Here is a 22116-nt window from a genome sequence, read left to right as displayed (position 1 = left end):
TTATTTCCTTCCCCTGCTCACCAGCTCTCTGAAGGCAGAGACTGCCTCATTCACTGCTTTATCTGTGGTAGGTGAATGAATGAGTGAACGAATGATCTCCAGGATCCTTGTGCTGAGTCAGACCCAGGCCCTGGCCTTGAGGATGGCCCAGCCTGGCAGGGAGGCTGGCAGCAGCCTGAGGGAGCTGCCAAAGGGCTGGGGGTTAGGAGAGAGGGTGTAAGACAGGAAGGGGGAGGGGAGGGGAGATTCCTTCCCTCGTGCGGGCTGGTGACACATGCGCCTGCGGATAGCAGGGCTTGCTGGGAGCACGCAGGCTCAGGGGGCGAGGGCAGGCACCGAGGGCAGCCACAGGCCGTGGCCTTCTGAGGTGCCTCTACACCCGATCTCGTGCCCTTGTTGGCTCCCACCCTATCAGCCATTTTCCCCATTTTGTGTTTTACAACTTTCCTTTCTTCCTGACAGATTTCTCTACTAAATTTGACTTCGTTTCAACACTTTTGTTGGGCAAATTACATTAGGATGGATGTTGCAGGTACCCTTATGGTTTATTTATCGTGACACTGTTTGTATCTCACGCTTATAAATAACTTATGTTATAGCTTTTGTTTGTGGAAATGTAACTTACATATTTTATTACGCTTTCTGTAAACCTCAAAAAGAATCTTGTCAAGGAAGCACTCGTATCAGCAATCCAACCTATGGGATGTAAAAACCCACACTAACATTATTTTTTAATATGCCAAGGAGGCAGGTTACTCTTGCTGTAGTTTGAAAGGTTTGCTGTCATTGTAAACTTACACCTCAATAAAACATTAAAAAGTCTCAAGAATGATTTTATAAAGTTCAGGGAGGAGGACGAATCAGTGGCAGAAGCCACCGACACAGCACACAAGGGGCCCTGTGGGACTGCACTTTCTTGGGGAGTGACCAGCCCCATCTGGGGGTCCCAGTGGGTCCATATGCACCTCCCCACCCAACTGTCTCCAAAGCCCTGTGGTGAAGTACCTAGCTTAAGGGATGTTAGTGGAAAAGAAACATGAGTTTTGTAGTCAGGATGACCTGACTTTGAATCCTGGCTCGTCCACTTTTTAGCTGTGTGGCTCGGGTCAGTCTTTTAGTCTCAGTTTTTTCATCTCTGAAATGAGGATAATATCGATACTTACTTGACTTTCTTATTGGTAAGCATTACATTTAAGTGAGATCATGATTTGCAGTGCTTCGTGGGTGCTCATTAAATGATAGTGGTTCTAGTTGTTTAGTGTTCATCTTGGGACTTTCACTGTCTCCCTCTCTACTCTGCCCCGCCCCGATCTTCAGGTGCTCTTTCCCTCCTCACCATAAGGTGCTGGGTTCTCTCAAATGCTGCCTCGCCTACACTGCTGGACTGGCCTCCGTCTAGACAAGGCTCCCGTATGCCAGCTCTTCCACTTTCCCCAGTTTCTCTCACCAAACCTGCCCTGTTCTTTGCTCTCACGCTCAGCTCTGTTGGTAGTTAACTCAGTCACTGAGCTCAGCTCACAGCCAATGCCAGGTCAGTTGCGCGTGTCGACAGGGGCTTCCAGTACCATAACCCAAAGGCACTTCTAGGTTGGCAGGGCCAGTGGAAGGGAGGCCAGGGGCCAACAGGGCTTTTCTGGCTGCTCCGATCATCACACGGTGCAGCACCCTCATCCCCTGTTCTAGAGAAGCCTGATTGGAAAGCACAGAAAACACAGAAACATCTAGAGCACAAGCAGGATACAGCTCTCAGGAGTCCGGTCCTTAAGTCAGTGGCGAAGGCAAAAGTCCTGCGGTCATAATACCTTCAAACTGTTTCTTGCTTGACTATCAGCTGAAGCTGTTGGCTTGACCTAGAGCCCCGCATTGGTGGACGAGACCCGTTTGCCTGCCAGGAGCTCATCAGGAGTGCGGGGTGCACCGGCAGCGGCCCGAGCATTCCTCTCCTGCTCACTCTGGGCCAGATGCTGGGTAGGTGGTAGACCCCGAGCAACTGCCAGGATCATTTATTTTTTCCTGTTGCTGAGTGTAAGTCACATACACCTGCGATCTGACTGGAGCATGTAATACAGGGGTCCCCAACCCCCAGGCCGCGGACCAATACCGGTTGGGCCCACAGCCTGTTAGGAACCGGGCCGCACAGCATGAGGTGAGCGAAGGGGGAGCGAGCGAAACTTCCTCTGCCGCCCCCCATCGCTCGCGTTACCGCCTGAAACATCCCCCCACGCCGCACCGCAACCCCCGACGGTGGAAAAACTTGTCTTCCACGAAACCAGTCCCTGGTGCCAAAAAGGTTGGGGACCGCTGCTGTAACAGATCCAACTAGCTCTCTCTTGTGCAGGCTCCGCAAGATTGGGTGTGCCCTTGAGTGCTTGCTTTACCCTTGGGATAGGATGGCCCTGCAGAGAACTCCCACGGGGGACTCCAGCTTTCCCCTGGAGTCCCCGCAATCCCTCACCAAGGCCGACTCTGGCAAGGCTGGCCTAAGCGGGTGGGGCGCAGTTCCAAACCAGGACCCACTGGGTCGGGGGGGGGGGGCGGTGAGTGTGCAGTCTGATGTGCTCTGCAAACACCCCATCTTCCCCACTCCCTCCTCCTCCCTCAGAAAGGGCACAGAATGGAACTTAGCTCTCCAAGGAGAATCAGGATTCCTTTCCAGGTCTCAGGGGAGAAACCTGTAGCCAAACTCAACCTCTCCAGCAAAGGCCAGGTTAAGAGTCGTGGCAGGTGGCTTTGAACATGGCTCCCGAAGACCCCTGCCTCCCGCCTTTGTATAACCCCTCCCCTTGGGTGTGGGCTGGTCCAGTGATTTACTTCCAATGAAGAGAATACAGGGAAAATGATGCGTGGCCCCTCTGCGATGAGGTTATGAGAGGCTGTGACTTCCAGACTGCTGTGCTTCTCTCCCTCTTGCTCTGGTAAAGCAAGATGCCAAGTTGTGAGCCGCCCTGTGGACAGGCCACTTGGCGAGGAGCTGAGGCTCGGTCCACCAACCCGCGAGGAGCCGACTCCTGCCAAGAGCCGCGAGGGGGCTGGAAGCAGGTCCTTTCCCGGCAAGCCTGGTGATGATCAGGGCCCTGGCCCACAACGCCGGCTGCAGCCTGGGAGACCCTGAGGCAGAGCACTCACCGGAACTGTGAGATGAGCAGTGTTGCTCTAAGCCACTGCATGTCGGGGTCATTTGTTACACAGCAACAGAGTTCTGAAAAACACATGGTACTGGATGTAAACATTAACTGGTTTCAACTCACCATTCTCAAATACAGGTCTTGGAGAGGCCGGGAATTCCTTTGAGGTGACACAGACCTGGGGTCAAATCCTGCCTGTGTGACCAGTGTAAGCTGTGTACCACCTTTGAGCCTCAGCTTCCTCGCCTGAAAAGTGGGAGGAGTGCTGTCCACCTTCACAGGGCTGTTGTGAGGACTAGGTGAGGGGTCAGATGGGGAGGGCACGGCAGACGTTCTGCCGCTCTGCTGAGTCTGTTCCCCGCTGCGTGCGCCACCTCTCCGTGTGCTCTGCACACCCGGCGCCGTGAGCAGGCCCTGCTGAAGTGGGGCTGGGGCAGGCCTGACAAGTCCTCCCGCCCAGCAGCTCTCCAAGGCCAAGACAGAGCCTTTCCTGGCTGGGGAGAAACCACCAGGCGACCTTTGGCGATGTGGTCAAGAAAAGCAAGTATACATGGTGATTTTCTTGTGAGCATTTAAATGCAAATAATACGGTGCTTTTAGGTCTTGGACCTTTTTATTATTTATTTATTTTGGCCACGCCACGCGGCTTGCAGGATCTTAGTTCCCCGACCAGGGGTTGAAGCCGGGCCATGGCAGTGAAAGCCCGGAATCCTAACCACTAGGCCACCAGGGAACTCCCAGGTCTTGGACTTTTTTCAAAAAAAAAACAAAAACAAAAACAAAAAACAAACAAACCAAAAAACAGTGTCAGAAGGGGATAGGTCTTCTATGAAGGATTTTTGGGGGATGAGTAGTGCACAGTAATAAGCCCATGAGAAAGAGAAACTTCTCAAGTCAGACTTCTCTAAACAGTTGAGGTTTTATGAAGTTCAGAATTTGCCTTCTTGTGGAAAATTATTTCTCCCACTGCTAATGAAACATAGTGTAAGGTTGAGGCTTCCTTCTCCATTAGATACCAGAAGTAACCCTACCTAGAACATACTTTTCCCTGATTTCCTGGGTTTACACATGGAAGACAAACATTTTGAGATAAACTTGGGTGACTTTGCTTTTCTGTGACAAGCCTGTTGTAAAACTCAGCTATCAAGAAAGTTTTCAAGAAATACTAGTCTGAGAAACGAGATTATAACAGGAGCTTGTAGATTTACTTCTTCTTCAACAGTAAGGCCAACCTTTCATGTCTTATCAGAAATAAAGGGAACAATATTTACTACCAGCCTGAACCATGAAGACGGAGCAGCGAGACACCAAAGCCATCTGACAATGGCAATCTCAAATTAATAGCCTGGTTCCAGCCCCTCACAAACTGTAAAGGCTTCCTCCTTGTCCTGGGTTTGGGTTGAGCTGCAGTCCCCACAGTAGTAAGAGTTTTTGTGGAAGGATGAACACCAGCTGATCCTCATCCTCTGAAAATCTATACTTTAGCACCTAGCACTGTTCTGGGTGGCCCAAGAAGGCAGAGCTGCTTTGAATCTGTATTTTGACTGGACACCCTCAGCTTCTCTTAAAAATTAAATGGAGGCAGGCCTGGGTGCTGGTAGCACCCAGAGCTACTTGCTGGGGCTACCTACTCCTTCTGAAGAAATATCTCTGCAGGCAGTAATTGCACAGCTTAATTCTTCTAGACTAAACCACTTCAGATTTATGCCAGTGAAGAGCAAACGTTGTTTGTAAGTCATTTAATTGTGTTACTGCCTCTCAACTTTATCAGACGCTGCTGAGGCGGAGAGGGCTGTGTGCAGTCCTGTGGCATGCTCTGGAGAGCTCCCAGGCTCGTTCTAAATGCCCACAGCTCAGAGTCCCCAGTGCTGCTTTTTCTAGACTCGTAACAAACTACTAATTTAACAGGTTCAAATGGTATATTTGTCTCAATCCGGGATCTATGTTGAAGGCTGCATCTCTCACAAATTCACAACCTTGACTGCAGAACCATTAACTAGTACACACTTAGGTGTAAACCTGGTTTATTATATTCTTTGGTTAAATATTGTCTCTACACCCTTTCAGAGCATTGTAAGAACAAAGATAAATGATATTTTATAGAAAGACCGAAAACACATCTTTTGCTTTTTCAGTGCAAAGATTGAATTTACATTGTTTGTGCGCTATTATAAATTCTTATAATTAGGCCAGGCTTATAAAAAGGTAGGGCTTTTGTTGTTGTTGTTTGTTTGTTTTGAAAAATAGATTCCCCTGGGCTAGCCAACATCACTGTCCTGGGATCCAGACCCACAAGTCTCTTGATAAAAGTTGCTCGGCACATGGTCAGAAGTCGGGTCAGCTCATCATGTCCAGACTGCACGGTTCGGTGCTGCCATCACTGCGCAGGGCCTCTGCCACATCTCTTCTGAAGACGGAGAGGTTCTGGGTGAACCTGTGGAAAGAGTAAGAAAGGGCTGAGGGCAGTGGCAAGGCTGAGGCTGTGTGAAGCTCTGGTGGCGGAGTTCACGACCCTGGAGACGGCCCTAGGTCCTGGCTGAGCTCCTTCCTCCCATTTCACCGACCACTACTGCTCTGCCAGCAGCAGGCCCTCCTCCTTCCCCACCCGGAAAACAAGGGTTACCAGCAAATACACTCTGACCATTTCGAGGGGTGTATTCTGTGGTTATACTATTTAAAAATTATTTTTAAAAGTCAAATTACGTTATAGATGGTAAGGAATATAAAGAAAAGAACAAAAGCTTATGTGCCTGGCACTGGTTGAGTTTACATATAAATTCATTTAATCATCACAAGTCTTCTCCAAAGTAGGTGTCAGTATCCTCATTTGCAGATAAGGAAACCAAACTAAGTGCTTCAAAAAGAGGGGGCACTGGGTAAGACTACCTGGGTTCAAATCCTGGCTCCATCACTTCTAAGCTGGGTGATCTCTTGTCTTGGTGCCCCACATGAGTAGCTAGCTTATGGGATTGTGGGAAGTGAGAATTTACTGAGTCAGGTGAGACGATGCGTGTAAGTGCTCAACATCCTGCCTGGCACATGGAAAACACCCAGTCCTTGCTAGCTAGTACTCTCACTAAACGAGAGCTTGTCTGACACCATTTCACAGAGCGGCTCAGGAGGCGGTACTCAAATTCCCAAGCCTCAGGTGAAGCAATTTCCCCCCGAAGCATGTAGGGAAGGGTCCCCTCTTCCTTCACAAAGTCTCTTCTCCTGCTAGCCCTGGAGGCTGCCCCTTTTTGCCTGATAGAGGATCTTGGCTCGGAACAAGCAGTCAAGGGAACATGTCCACAGAGCCCATCTGACTTGGCCTTGTATTACCAAAGCCCAGGTTTTGGCTTGTGGCTATCGGGATGATTAATATGCATTTCAAATGGCGCAGTGTTTGAACGCTACCACTTTTATAAACGGATGAGGCAAGTATTTTTTTTTTTTTTTTTTTTCCCTGAAAACATTTTCTCTCTCCATCATTCGTTATGCCTGTCTCTTCCACTAGAAGCTCCGTGAGGGCAAAAACCTGGAACAATTAGTTCCTCAGTGGTATCCCCACTTAATAAAATTTTATCAACTAAATGAATGAATGAATGAATGAATGAATCCAGGCATAGGTGATAAGTTTGGGTTCCTCATCAAGATCTCACTGGCAACTTACCTGTCTCTGTTCTTGCAAAACCAACCACTTTTAAAGGTCAGACAGAGGAAGGAACTACTTACTGTGCATCATATGTCCTGGGTACCATGTTTACTATATTCTGTCATTTAAAGGTCACAATCAATTATCATCATCTCTGTTTTACTGGTGAGAAAACTGAGGATCAGAGAACTTGACTGCCTTACTCACTGCCACACAGCCTATAAAGGGCAGGGATAAAATTTAAATTGGAGTCTGTCTGACCTCAAAGCCTACGCCTGTTCAAATGCCAGGAGGCCTTTCTTTGTCCTTCATAGCAGATCTAAACTTTCCTTCTTTTAACCTTTTCAATTAGTTATTTTTTTTCTCTCCCTCCTGTTGGATTATAAACTGCTTAAGGGCAAAGGCTGCATTTTATTCATCTCTGCATCCTCTATAGCAGGGGTCCCCAACCCCTGGGCCGCGGGCGACTGAAGCTTTGTCTGCCGATCCCCGTCGCTCATCCCCATTATCCCCATTGCTCACATTACCGCCTGAACACCCCACCCCGCCCCGCCCCCTGGAAAAATTGTCTTCCACGAAACTGGTCCCTGGTGCCAGAAAGGTTGGGGACCGCTGCTCTACAGTACCTAGTGTGATGCTTGGAAGAAAGCAACTACCCATTCATATTTACTGGATGGAACTAAATTGAGTCTAGGATTACAAGGTGTAATAGAAAAGCCACATCAGTATGTGAGATGTGTTAAGCACAATCCCGGAACGTCCACCTACCCCAGAGATGCTAAACTATGGGGCGCTGCTTACCTGTCTCTGTTCTTGACAGACAGGTTCTGCTCCACTCCTTCCATTAGGTTCCTGAAGCACTGGGCAAGGACCTCCTGCTTGGGGAGAGGTTGGCTGTTTATCAGACTTGCCCTCAGTTCACTGAAATACTGTTGGGAGACAGAACAAGTGTCAGAACTCTGGCTCCAATCTGGGGCCTGAGGAGAGCTGTAGGGGAGGGCTAGACCACCTCCAAAGTGCTCAGGGCTCCTAACTCTCAAAGGGGCTTTGGTCCAGGTCCCCTCTGAACTTTAAGCCTTTAGAGAAAACCAAAGCAACAGAGACATTTCCTGAGTATAAACTGTATTATCCCTTCTCATAAAAACCTCTTCCTATAGTTGCTTTATTGTCACGGAACAGTTTAGGCTGATGGAGTCCTCGCCTCCTCTGTGGGGGACCAAGCACATAAAGGTCTTCCTGAGTCTCATCAACAATAGTCACAGAAAGGCTGAAAGAGGAAGGACCTCTTAGGCTGAGGGGAAGAACTGAACTAAAAGTGCCCAAGGAGCACTTTGGGCGACCAAGTCCAGGGTCCCTCCTAAGGCCTCTTCGTCTTCGGTGGCTTCAGTGAACTACCCCTCAAACGACCCCAGGCTCTGTTCCAAGTCCGTGTCCTCCTGAGTTAGGATGTGTCTGTTCTGCTGAGGTGGGGTACTACAGGGACTTGCTTAGCTCTGGGAGAGCTTTCTGGCACTAAGAAAAACACCTGTCACACCTGGTCACAAAGAACTGCACAGCCCTTTCTTCTCTGCTGATGTCTGTGGGCTTTTAAACACACAAACTCTTACGCTCAAAGCAGCTCCTAATCATTGGAAACAGCCTAATTTCAGCACAAAGACAACATTCTGCCAGTCATGTGTTTATCCTTCCAAGCCCAAACAGCATGATATTTAATTTCCATCATACATTAAAACAGCTCACATCAAAAACAAACATAATTAATATGTAGTCAGACTAATACTTAAATACTATATATCAGAGGCATTACACTTAAACCACAATGTCTTCCCGAACAAGACTGGGAATGCACAAAACTACTTATTTTTCCCTTTTATAATGATGCAGTGACTCACACCAAATAGAAAATTATTAGTTTTTCATCCCAAACCATGAAATATTGCCTCCATCAGTAAAGTATAATATTGTGATGTCATAAGCTTTTTCTAAACACTGAATTTGCCCTTATTCCCTCTCAATCATTTTAAAAGAACTGCTCTCTTTTATACAGCTTGGATTTAAATCACAGTAACACTGAGGGAAGATGAATGACAGTGCTACTGAATGTGGCTAAAATTGGATACTTCAGCACAGGTGAATGATGAGACAGCTCTTCTCTTTCTGATATATTTTCTTCTTCTATTAGTTTCCTTCCAAGGCTGGGATTTCAGTTTGAATTTTAATGTATGCGGCTGCCTCTAATCTCACTGTCTTTTTCCCCAGTACTCTCTTATTGTATAGACAATTCATTCTCCCGAGCAGTAATGTACTGTTCCTACCGACTGCTGGGGAGACAGGGGTGGGTTCAAGGGGAAGCTGGAGAACTTGGGAGGCAGCCCAGAGTGGTGCGTGCACTTAAGGACTGGAGACTCGTGCTCCGGATGAAGGGTGCTGCCTCTGTGTTTGGCCCTGAGGGGCTACTGCTACCACTGAGGGCAGTGGGGATCCCACAAAGGAAAGGAGGCCTAGGAAGGGGCAAAAGGGGTTGTTGCCCACAATCTCCTGGAACAGGGAAGGGAGTGAGGGGGAGCTGGAAGCACTGCTGAGCAAACCTCCCGTCCAGTGCAGGGCTCCAGGTGCCAGAAAAGCTAGTGTGAGGCCTCTACTTAACTGAAGGAGATCTGAGGCCTCTGGGTAAGGGCCTTCTGGGGGAATACGGCCTTGTCCTGGGTGCTCAAGGTCCCAGCTCGAGCTCGGTTGGTTTCCCTGTCTTTGTCACAGCTTGGCCTGGTGTACAGCTGCTCCCTCTTCCCAGTGGTCGCCTCCTGTGGACCTTCCTGCAACTGCACTCACCTTCGCGTTGAGCAGGATGAGCCCCAGGAGAGGCCTGGATACTGACCACTGGTTCCGACAGTCTTCAAAGACAATGGTATTCATGAGGACAGACATCATCTAGAAGACAGAGTCACATGAGACACTGATGCCCTGGCTCACAGTTCCCCCCAATCCTAGGCCTTCTATGTGCTCACCTTCTATCCCCACATCTTGCCACCAGACATGAAGGTGCTTCCTGGACAAAAAAACAGCTTTGACTCTGGAAGCCTATGATGCTGCCGTAGGAACTCTTGGCAAAGACTCTCAGCTCCCTGAGGAAGAGTTCCCACCACCAAAACCTCTGGTGAGAAACTTCTGGGTGGGCAGAAGTCAGAGGCCACAGAGCCAAGAGGATCAGTCCCTGCCTCTCAACCCTGATGTGCTTTCCTCTATACTAGGTCACCAGGCAAAAGCCCAGCTCACCTTTCTTTCTGCCTCTCATTTCACCAAAGACGTCAAGCTATGGAGGGGCACTATCTCTCCATGACTCCTCTCAGACAAGAGGGAGAAATGGGGCACATGCCAGGTAACCCTGGAAGTCACGTTTCCTGCTGGCTCAGGCTGTTAAAGTCTTCTCATTCATTCCTCATACACTAATTCACTCATTTACTCACTTCACTCCTACATTTCATACTCATCCATTTTCTTAAGTTCCAATTCTGCAAGACACCTGGGAGGCGGTAAGAGAACACAGGCATCTACCACAACCTCCATCCTTGAGGAGCTAAAGACTCCCTGGGGCAGACTACTCCGCACAGAGACAAGGGGCACTAGGCTGGGCTAAGTTGCTGTGGGCATGCAGTGGAAAGAGGGATGCTTCTGGGTCCCTGAGAATCAGGGAAGGCTCCACAGAGAAGGTCATGTTTACAAGAGTTCACCATAAATGTGTTCTAAGCAGAGACAGCAGCAAAAAAGGAGGTTGGGGAAGAACACAGTGGGTTCTACAGTGGTGAGGAATGCAGTGTGGCAGAAGAAAGGCGGGCCAGAAGCAAGACCCCAGTGTAGGCTGGAAGACCGCGATGAAGAATCTGGCAGTGGGAGCCAATGATGGGTTTGCAGCAAAAGAGAGACATGCTCCGATTTGTACTTAAGAAAGCTCTCTCTGGGGACATTTGGAACGTGTACTGTGCAGGTGACAGTCAAGGAGGGAGACCAGAGATGAGGCTGCTGCAACAGCCCAGGCAAAGAGCAGTGAAGCAAGCAAGCTGTGGCCATCCATGTGGAGCTGATGCTACAGTTTCTGCTTCTTGGACTCTACCTCCCATCTCTAGCCCTTCCTGTTTTCACCGCTTCAGAGCTCCTTTCCTCAAAGGAGGGCAGGGGAAAATGGCAATTATGTGGCAAAGTCTACTACACACACCGCCCTGACTAGGCTTTGGTGACATCTGGCTTTGTCCTCTGGCATTTCTGCAATCCAATTTACCCTGTGTTCTCAGGCAAGTCACTGAACCTTTCTCTCTGTGTCTCAGTTTCATTAGCTATAAAGAGGGAAATGATAACCCAGTACCAAGGAAGCTCAGAGAATCAAATGAGACGGTGGATATAAAAAGTGCTTCAAAAAGTGTTATAAACATTTAAGGTATATAAAAGCAACAGTAATGCGCTTAAATATCTGCCATTTCACACATCATCATCATCCTAACAGTTAGGCTGGTTGCAAATGAAATCTGCCAATACACATTTACTGTATGTCCAGTGTCTCTGGGGAGAAACTAGGTCTTAAGCCTGGCATGTTGAACATCATTTGCAGATCACATGTTTCCATGTACAATTTAACAAGCCACCCAAAGTCATAGAGCCACAAATTAAATTAGTCTGACAAGCAAAACTAACAGATCCACGGAGACAGCCTAAAATATTATGGGTTTCACAATCTGAAGGCAGAATGGATATTTTAATGGAAAAGATTAAAGTTAGAGGCACCAAAGTCCTCCACTAACTGACAAAGCATGCTGAAGTGACGTGCCAATTACTTTATACGGTCCTCTCGTGGATTCATTTGTCTGAATGCATGTATTTATGTCTGTAATAAGTAAGGGGATGTTTGAGTAAAATACTTTTCTAAAAATAAAGTTGGCTAAAATGGATGATTTTTTTTTTTCTCTTTTACTCTTCCAGAAAAATGGAAATTAGTGAGCAAATCCGCTCAAAGGGTACTGACGTGGCAACTCATTTCCAGAGTTCTTATTTCTAATACACCTAGAGGATATGGGGAAACAGTTCAATCAGTGTGGCAAGCCCCTTTGGAGAAAGGACCCCCATATGGAAGAATACTGGGTGAAATGCCTAAGTACAGAATCCTGTTGCGGGGAATGTGAAATCTCTGGTGGTTATCGATGCGAACAAGTCAAGACTGAAAGGAGAGAGCCCTTGGCAACTCTGCAGTGGCCCACCCCAGCCTGCACTGAGTCACAAAGCGCCATCAGTGTTCAGTATAAGGAATGCTGCATGAGCGGGGCCCCCACTCCCCCCACCTCTGCTCACTTCCTGCACTGTTACAGGCATGGCTGGAATGGCCATTTCAAATTTGCCCAACCCAGGCTACAGTTTCCAGAGCCTATGTCCAAAAAACACACACATTATCCACTGTATTATCCTAAGCAGTTATTCTGCCCAACCAGGGAATGGACCACTTGGGAAGGGGAGTCGTGAGGCTTAGTCCACTTAGGAAAACCAGACACCACACTGTCTCAGGTAGTGCTTCCTTGTTCTCCTTCCTCCTTCCCAAAGGGCTTTGGCATGAGTTTGTAGAAAATTTCTCAGTGAAGCAAAACCAACATGGTTTGACAGGGACAGACTTTGGAGACAGGCAGAACTAAGGCCAAATCTGGCCCTGCCACTTATGTAACCTGGGATGCTGGGCAAGTTGTTTCACTTCTCTGAGCCTTTATTTCTTTACATATAAAATGAAGGATTATGGCAACTACTTTGAAGGGCTGCTGTGAGGACTGACTTCTTCCACAGGCACTCAAATCGTTACCAGCGTTCCTTTACTCCTACTATGGTTACCCTGCCTGATCTGGCCCAGTGGAATTTCATGGCTCCAGGAAGCACCCCATTTCATGTCTTGCTTATGGACAGATAAACGAGATTATATTCTCACTATCAGCTACCCTCATTGGGAGTTGCAATAAGCAAACAAACAAACAAGCAAAAAAACCCTAAAATAGAAAACAGTCCAAAAATCAGTCCTATTTGGTCTGGCACATGTATTAGTATGGATTTTGAATGACAGTATTTCTGTTGTTCTGAAATCTTGTAATCTTCTAAATAAAACATGAAGCTACGCTACAAATATCTGATCTGGAAAAATAAGACAAAGCAATGTTGTGCTACATGGGTCTCTGTTTGCTCCTCAGCTCCTCTCCTATGTTTCTACCCTAAAATGGCATGTAAAGCACAAGCACAAAGCACAGTGGACTTTCCTACTCAAATATGCTGGGTCACTCTTCCCCTACAGCAAGGTGGTAACTACATGCTCTCACTTCAGATGCTTCCTGTTCTATCTTCTGCCTGTGTAGAATAAGCAAAGATGTGGTTTGTGCTGGATGCTTTACTGCTACACGGTGAGTATGTACTCTTTCTAAGGAGGCTGGAGGCTCAATGGGTCTAGAAGCTGAGTGAAGAAGGATGGCTGGAGAGGTGTGGCTTGAGTGCGTACAGGGTGATGACTGCAGTGGGGTGGGGTCGGGAGACTGGTCTGCAAACTTCTGCGGGGCTGGGACCATGGGGGACTTTTCTCTGTATCCCTAGTGCCTAGTATGGCATCTGGCACCGATCAGAGGCTCAGGAAATAGCTACTGGAAGACAGAATGAATACATAAATGAATAAATGAATAAATGAATGAATGGGAAAGGATGAGTGAAATATCAACTAAAGTATAAAGAGCTAAAGAGCCGAAAGGGGATTGTACAGAAAACAGAGAAGTTCTGGCCTCATCCTATGGCTAAAACCTGAAATGGGTAAATATGTAAATTAATACATTGTTCATTTCCAAGGATCTTGCTTTTGTGTGCAGATCCTGAGAACTCTTCTAAGCCACTGTTGCCTCTCTAGCCAGCAGCTGCCGGGAAGAGCTCTCTAGGGCCTTTCAGGTCACCAAGGCCAAAGGCTGAGGCACCATCTTTTCTAATGACAAGCACTTCCACCTAAGAGTAAGCTGTGCCTGAGTTTTCTCACTGCCCAGCAAGAAAAGATACGTTTACGGAGAGCCCTTGGGTGCTCAGCACTCTGTTAGGCACACACTGTCTGTAACTCTCAGCTAACCCTGAGGTAGATATTATCCCCATTTCATAGACTAGGGATCTGAAGTCCTGAGCAAGTCAGTCACTTGCTCAAGGCATCACAGCTATCAGCTACCACCATGTGAAGTGGAACCAGGACATGTGCACAGGTCCGCCTGAGTCCGGAGGCTGTTGCCTGCCACCCTCAGGCTGCCTGTGGGTGAGGACCAGGACTGCCGCCGTGGTGGTCGCGGCAGTGTGTCTGGCCCCCACTGTAGACTTCTAGAGGATTCATGGTGTGAAAGGAAAGGCTCGTTTCTGGGCGTGGCTCATTCTTCCACCTTCAGTGAGCCTCCCAGCTATGCTGCCCATGTGTATCTCCTCTGTTCGGCCACTCTGCCACCTGATCAAGAGTCGGGCAGCTACTGAAATCCCTGTGATTGGAATCCAGGGCAGAGGTTCCTGGTGAGTTTGCAGCAGACCTTCTTGCCTCCCACCTAGAGCTTTTATAAATTTGGTTAACATATTTTCAGCCTCTCAAGATGAACAGCAGTAGACATAATTAATAGATTGTCTCTGGAACATCATGGTCCAATGAACCACTGGTTTCCCTCCCACCAAAAGTATATAGCAATTTAAATTAACATCATAGAAAACATTAGTTAATTAAGCTAATTTTCTTCGAGTTACAATACTCCCTATAAAGTGAGCACTTTTCATTGTTAATGTTCTTCGAACATATTGATTAATAAAACTAAAAAATATTCCACAAAGTCTAAGAAATAGGTGAAAAAAAAATTCAAACTCCTCCCTCCTGCTCCCCATCTGATTCAGAAAGACAAAACTGAACCTGAAGTGATGATATGAACTCTGATCTATGGGGATCAAATCCGTAACATGTTTAGGGAACTTCAGCTCTTCCCTCTCTATCCTGGCCTCTTTGCTCAGGGCTGAATGACCTTTTAGTTACACTGCAACTTGGCTCCCTGTTGACCAGGGAAATAGAAAATGGGAATGGGGCAAGAGCAACCTGTCTTCTCCAAAAGGTGGTGGAAGGAGGGGCTGAGAAGGAGGCTTTGGTTTATATAAAAGAAGGATGGACCAAAGAAGAGATGAGAGACCAAAGACAAAGCGTCCCTGTACCTAGATCCAGACAGAGGTGGGGAGAGGAGGACAAAGCAAAGATGATCAGGGCTGTGCCCAAGAGGGTGTGTCTGTGGAATGGGGTGCCTTAATCTGCTTGGTGGGGGCCCTTAATGAGAAGAGGGGGTAGGATACACAATTATATGTACTGCTGACCAAGCTCGATTGCCTGTGATTTTGATGCAATGAGTTGCTGATGTTTTGAGAACAACCGATAAATGCACCAAACACTTGAGAGATGCTTCTGAGTCTCAAGAACCCTCTGGCACCTGTAACTGGCTTTTCAGAAGGCCAGTTAGGAGAGGAGGAGGAAGGCTGGCCCTAGCAACAGCAATAAAAACAACAAAACAAAAACGATAGTGTAGTAGAACCTGAAAAAGCAGAGAAACCTTCTACCCATCTCCACAGCAATTTCTCCAGAGCCCCATGCCCTGGTTGAAGATCTACGACCTGGAAGAATCTGAATGCTGCCAAAGGAGGAAAAGCTTCCAGATTTTCAGTGCTTGTGGAAGTAAGCGAGTTGCTGTCATTACCAAGCGCTGTTCTTAGGCCACGTGCATAGCAGATATTGAAATGTGATCCTCCTCAAATTAGATACTGGTCATCTTTAGGGAAAAGGAATCAATTGTTTCTTTGTCTGCTGTCTAGCAACGTGATATTAGTGGAATGTTATGAAAAATGAAAGTAATGGACAGATAAGCAAATATTTTTCTGCCTGGACTAAGCCCCACCACCTAAGTTATATTAAATCTTTTAATATCTGTACATATTAAGCACATTCCTAAGTTCTCATAGTGTCTTTGCAGTCTCATAACAGAAGCAACTATTTAGCACTTTAAATGAAAAAAAAATCAAACGAAATGCATGAGGCGAGCCTCTTTTTAGAAGAAACAAGATTGCAATCAATTACAGGTGACCCATTCTCCTCTGAAAAATCATTTGGGAGTCCTGCCTCTTGGCCTTTGTACAATGCTAACTTTGCTTTAAAAAAACCCCAAAAAACAAAAAACGGCAAAAAAACTTCTTACCAATAAAGGTACTGCAGGACTGGTTAACTCAGCTGGCTTTGGTCATACATTAGCATTGCACGGTTCCACATCTAAACTAAGGGCACCCTCCTCTTCCACCCACTCCTTACAAAAAGTTAAGGGAGAAAAAGTTTTCCTCCAAGTGATAAATTGCCTAGAATATTTAAAAACCCTTCCATCCACTGTAAAATCTAAGGAAATACACAACCTAGTTTTGCTGTTGTTTCAATTTTCTCCATTACCAACATTACCCCTAGTTCTCAAAACATTCATTTTAATTATAGTTTATTGGGGAAAGAATTACCTGCCAGTCGCATAGCTTTTCATAAAGAAGATAAAGTTGGAATGAAACTTCAGAATTAATTAATTGAGAGTACTGCATGTGATGTGTCTATTCTGAATGTTACAGTGCACATCACAATGAAAACAGTTTTATTTTCCATGGTTGAAATAAATTACAATAAATAATTCATTTCAATGGCAGAGATGTACTGGAAAGCAGTAGCAACAAAATTGACTGCACTACACTGTGAGTCTCATTCTTGAATCTTCATTATCCACTTGAAACTTTTTACGAGTAGTAACTCATATTTCAAGTGGCTGCACATCTCATAAAGCAGCTTGCTGCATTAAAAGAAAACCAGGAAACCTGGGGCACTGGGAGGCTGAAGGATTTGCCACTCAGCACTATTTGGGAAACTCTTTCTCACTCTTCTCTGGCCAAAACCAAACGGAACAGTTTTCGAGTTGATGTAAAAATTAACCATCCCTTGTCAAAAACATTATCTAAATTCCCTCTAGGTAGGAATGTTGGGAAAACTTGTATGTAAAGGAATGGCTTTCAACTCCAAAGCCATTTTCCTCTCATTTTTTTCAAGTGATACTGTTATTTCTAGTTCATGGTATACTGCCCAAATGACTGACATACAATCAGGTTCTAGAACCTCAAATGTCCTACACTAGCCTCTGGGGGTCCCCAAATTAGAAAACGTGTGTAAGCTCAAGAGAGACTAACAAAGGCATATATGCTACGTTTTCTGTCTAAAAAAAATCAGCCTATCTACACAGCATAGCTAATATTTAACTTGAATCTTAAAAGACACATATAGCATCACTGGGAAAGGATACACTAGGAAGAGAAAATAAAATGAGAAAAGGCACAGGGGACAGGGCTTGGCATATGTGAGGAATAATCAGCCTCTGTATAGGAGGCTTTTGAGAGAGACCTTCTTTTGAGTGGAAAGGAGTAGAGCTGAGGGTGAGGAGAAGACTGGGCTGAGTCCAGGCTATAAAAAGTCTTTCATGTCAGGCTGAATGCAGAAATGAGTTTGGGCCAGTACACAAAGGGTAGCCTTCAAAGGACTTCCGAATAATGATGAGATCTGTGATTTAGAACAAAACTTATGGGAAACTGCAGAATGGCAATGACGGGTAGGTACTGGAGGCAAGGCAACATGTTTAGGTACTACTGCACAAGTCCAGAGGAGAAACGATGAGGGCCTCCGCAAGGCTGTGTTAGCAGAGACAGAGAGAAATGGTCAGAATCCTTGACTGCGTATCCCATTTTCTTCCCAGTTAAAGAAATCTTTCGAAGAACTACAACCTGATACTGAAGCTACAGGTAAATTCAGAGCTTTAAGAACATGGCCTCAACTTCAAGACTGCCAATGAGAGAAGGGGCTGGAGGCTAGGCGGCCCCAGCAGTGCTGCATGTGGCGGAGGGCGGCTGCCGTCTAGCAGGCCCACAGTCCGACAGTGAGCTCAGGGGATAAGGAGCAGCGAAATGAACCCCACCCAGTGTACATATACATGCATGACAGAGACGACTACAAGCACATGTTTATATTAAATATTCAGTGATAAAGTAAACTCTAACTGAGGCCATTCAAAATCAAGGAAGGGAGCGGGAAACAGCATGCTACTTTATTGAACAGTCATCACAACATTTCCCAATGAATATCATATTTCACAACAGAACAACATAAGGGATAATGGCATGAGGGCATCTCATGCGGTCCTCAGAGCAGAGTGCAATGAATATTGTATTTCATAATAAACATATTATCCTTACAGTAGGAGGTTCAAAGTTTCATTGCCTATCATCTGTCACTATATTCTCCCTGACTTCCCGAAGGGATTTGGTTAGATGGACCTAAAAATCTTCATAACCAAACAGAGGAGGATTATTTTACTTATCATGTTCGAATGATTTTGTGTGAGGAGAAAAAAATAGTTTTTGGAAAATTCACTCGGCCCTCAGAAGCACTTTCCATTACAGATCAGTCTCGAGTTTAACGTTTAAACCACAGAGGATGGCATGCTGCCTTTCAGATTTGAGCGTTTTTATTTATAGTTGTCTAAATGGCATAGAGTGCTGGCCAAGCGGTTGGGGAGATGATTCAAAGATGTTACTGAGATTTGGAAGCTCTTTCACCCTAATCATTACATAGGGAGCCTAAGGAATGATAGTGACTGAAAGTGCTGGGAATAGAACCTCGTTCCTTGATTTATTCAGACTTTACTGCCACCTACTTTGTGCCAGGCTCTGTGTTAGATAGACCCTGAGGACATACCGATGAATGAGGCACAGTCCCAGCCCTCAAAGAACTCAAGTAGGGGAGGCAATACACTGTTTACATGACAACACACTCTAGCAAGTGCCACAAACAGAAGCCTGTACAGGTGGCTCTGAGAGACCACAAGAGGCTGACTAACTCTGCCTAGGTGTGGGGGGCAGGCAGGGAAGGCTTCACAGGTGACACCTGGATCTGTTGCAGAGAACAAGCAAAGTCTGACAGTAGTAAGGTAGGAAGAGGAGCAAGCAGGTGCCAGGGTTTGGAGAAGTGTCCGGGGAATGACGAGCGGCTTTGTGGGACCTGAGAGGGTGCGTGGGGAGTGGTGGTGGCGGAGGAGGCTGATTAGGTAGGCAGAGGCCCCGTCTTGTGAAGGGCCTACTACTGCGTGCCAGAGAATGTGGGCTTTATCTTGGAGGAAATGGGGTACCATTTTAGTTGGATGACTTCTTTTGGGCAGTGGCGTGGAAGGGCGAACGACTGGTATAACCATCCTCCACAGGGTCTGTCCCTTTAGGAGGCTGAGCCATCTGAGTTCTCCCAAGAAGATGCAGCTTTTTTCCTGTTTCTAGGATTCGGAGGCCGCAGACACAGAAGGTTACTTGCTTGGCTCCTGTGCCTCAGTCAGGACATATCTCGGGCCCTGTGTTGCTGGCTCTGTTGCCAGTACCCTGAGAAATGGCACTGCCATTACTTCCCTTGGCCCACAGCACATAACTTAATAGTGTCCTCTGTCAGGAATGGTTCTCTTTGTCAGGAAGCTTTTTATTGATGTTCAACCTTCATTTTCCCTTTCTTAGTATTATCCCATTACGCCAATACTCCATTGTGCCATGCTAAGTAATTCCCTTTCCTCCTTGGTGTTTACATCTTCCAAGTATTTATAGACTTATCAAATGCCCCATTTAGTTGTCACTTAGGCAGGCTATACATATTTAGCTTCTTTAATCTGGCCCCATAAGCCAGCCCTTCCATTCTCCTAAATCACTTGAGTTATTTTTCTCCAGGTTTCTGTCAATTTGTTTCCAGCCTCTCAGTAATGCAGGGGGCTCAGGAGAAAGATGGGGTTGGGGAGGGAGGGCTTGCTCCTTCTGTGGGATAAGAAGAGGCCATCATTTGCTGAGGGTGGAACTTCTCTCTTAAAGTACAGATTCCAAAACAGGCCAGGCTGCTAGAGAAGCTCTAAAGCCCTCTTGTTATCTACTTGTTTCACCTGCACATATTTCAAGTCAATAATATTCTATTATCAACTCTTACGTGCTAGGTGCACACACGTAACACATCCGTGATGAGTACCTACTATGTGTCAGGTACTGTGCTAGGGACTTCTCCTTCTTTCTTTTCTCCCTCCCTCTGCATTTTTTTGGACTTGTTCTTTGCTCAAAGAATTACTGAACTCCTACTATGTGTCAGGCACTGTGGTATAGAATTGAATAAAATGTGGTCCCTGTGGCCTAAAAGAGCTCATGCAGCCTAAGTATTTATTAATCTCTTATTGCGCACCCATCAGGTTGTTTCCTTCCAATCTTAAGGGTCTCAGAGAAATCATCCCTAAATGCACTTAACTCTGATTGACGCTTTTAGTTCCCTGAGTGGAACTTCTTTGTCCCATCTAAAATGAGATGCCACATTAAGTATGGGCATTAACACAGAGCTCTTGCTTAGTGTTTTCTTTCTGGTGGGTCTCTTTGGGGCCTAAGAGATTTCTCTTCAGGACTTGAGCTTCCCATCGCTCCTTCTTAGCATTCTATGTTCACATGACCTCAACTAAACATGCACTTGAATGTTTTTCTTTTCCATGATACCAGTGTTCCAAGTTATGGGGTAACTGGCTGAGGGAGTGATGGAATGGGAGACATCTAGGTCTTGGCTAGTCTTGGGGAGTCTGGGCATGAGACCACAGGAGGGAGTAGTTCAGCCACCTGATCCCAGGGGCCAGTTCAAGTAAGGTAAAGAACTCCCCCTGTTGAAGGGCTGCTATCCTCAAAGAGGTGAGGTAACTATTCCAAGGACACAGGAAGTAGCATAACTGGTATGCCAAAACCAGGTATGTTGACTGTAAAATCTGTCAGCTCTGATTGTTGTAAAGTAGAAAGTCCTCCACAAATAGAGAATTTGCAATTAAACAACTATGAAAGGAGGACAGAATTTCATCAGTCTGAAAGCACTTACGTCTGCATTTTCCTAAGCATGACAAGGGATACAGAATTAACATGCAAGAGTTCTTCTGGGTTGCAAAGCATACAAAGCAGCATTAACTCATGAAAGGTCAGAGGATGAGGGAACCTTTACCTTGTTCTTCAAGTACTGATTAGATTGCAACCAAATAAGAAGTCTTCCTTGACACACTATGTAAGCTCACAGCTGCACGAATGGCTACTGCTAGTTAAAATTTCCAAGGGTCAAGACAAATGAATATGAAGGTGGAAGTCACATCTCCAGTACATTAATATACTTTGGGAAAATTTCACATAATTTACCCTTCAAGTACTATGTGAAAAATCAGTAATAACTGTGAAATGAATAAATCATGCCATCATTAAACCAACCCTCACTTTATCCTGTGCCATTCTTTCAAGAAACTCAAAGAGCTTCTTATACCATCCACAGTGCCACTCAGAGAAATGAAGGCAGGGGAACCCTGTCATTTATCTTGCTGTCTCCCTTGAATAGGGATGAACGGATAAGAAGAAATGCCAGGAAGGAAGGGTAGGTTAAGGCCCTGGGAAGCCTTGGTATGGTAAAATCTAGAGACAAGAAAACTGTAAAATCTAGAGACAAGAAAGCCTTAGTTATATTCTAGGCACTGCTATTTAGTGGCTCTGTGTCTTTGGGCAAGTTATTTCGTCCCTCTGAACCTCTGCATACTTTACCCATACAGGTACTGTGGGATTAAATGTGTTGATGTACCCGTACTCTCAAGTTAAAAAAATATTCACATTGGCCCTGTCTACCCATCAGGGTTTTTGTGAGAGTCAGAAGAGACATAAGGTATGAAGACATTATACAAATGGAAAGAGTTATGGCGTTTATTTTCATTCTTGCCATTGCAAGGTAATGCCTGGAGTATGCAGGAAGAATAAGTGAGAAAAAGTCAGTTTGGGCCCAAGAATAAAATCACACCATGCCCCATCCAGTCCAGTGAGTGAGCGTGATATTAAGAATGCTTGTCACAGAAAGAACTCTAAGAAAGGCAGAACACATGGATGGGACCAGGTAGAGGTAAGTAATCTGGCTGAAGTCATGGCAGAATCAAATCATCTTGTGAAATGAAGTCTTGGGCCTGGGATTTCCTGGACAGGATACTTTTCTCACATTTATAATTATGAACAGCAGGGATATGGACAAGGACAGGGACATTAAAAAGTGGTACCTGCATACTGTTTTTCAAAGTGAAGGCTACTGTTACACATTTATTGAATACCTTCTCTGGGCTAGGTGAGTCTATACTCATTGGTTCACTTTGTCCTCACAACTTCCCTGAGTCAAGAATCCTTTGGCTATGAGGACAGCAACTATCGCAGACAAAACTTAGGCCT

General features: G+C 46.0%; 1 protein-coding gene across 5 annotated transcripts in view; it reads right to left on the bottom strand.

Annotated features, from left to right (window-relative positions):
• Positions 1-5152: 5152 nt before the first annotated feature.
• Positions 5153-22116, bottom strand: part of RANBP17 (RAN binding protein 17) — a 311774-nt gene continuing 294810 nt past the window's right edge. For 4 of the 5 annotated variants that reach the window (XM_068536342.1, XM_068536343.1, XM_068536345.1 and 1 more), the window contains 3 exons: positions 9589-9687; positions 7561-7688; positions 5153-5559 (listed from right to left, as the gene is read on the bottom strand). In XM_068536342.1, coding sequence (XP_068392443.1) covers positions 5463-5559; positions 7561-7688; positions 9589-9687 — 324 coding nt within the window. In that variant the 3' untranslated portion in view covers positions 5153-5462. Of the gene's footprint in view, positions 5560-7560; positions 7689-9588; positions 9688-22116 lie in introns of those variants that run through there. The other variant, XR_011073140.1, reaches the window with a different exon arrangement.

The sequence above is a fragment of the Eschrichtius robustus genome, chromosome 2 (assembly GCF_028021215.1).
Source record: "Eschrichtius robustus isolate mEscRob2 chromosome 2, mEscRob2.pri, whole genome shotgun sequence".
In the NCBI taxonomy this organism is placed as follows: domain Eukaryota; kingdom Metazoa; phylum Chordata; class Mammalia; order Artiodactyla; family Eschrichtiidae; genus Eschrichtius; species Eschrichtius robustus.
Note: the sequence above shows the minus strand (reverse complement) of the source record. Positions and strands in the feature narration are given on the sequence as shown.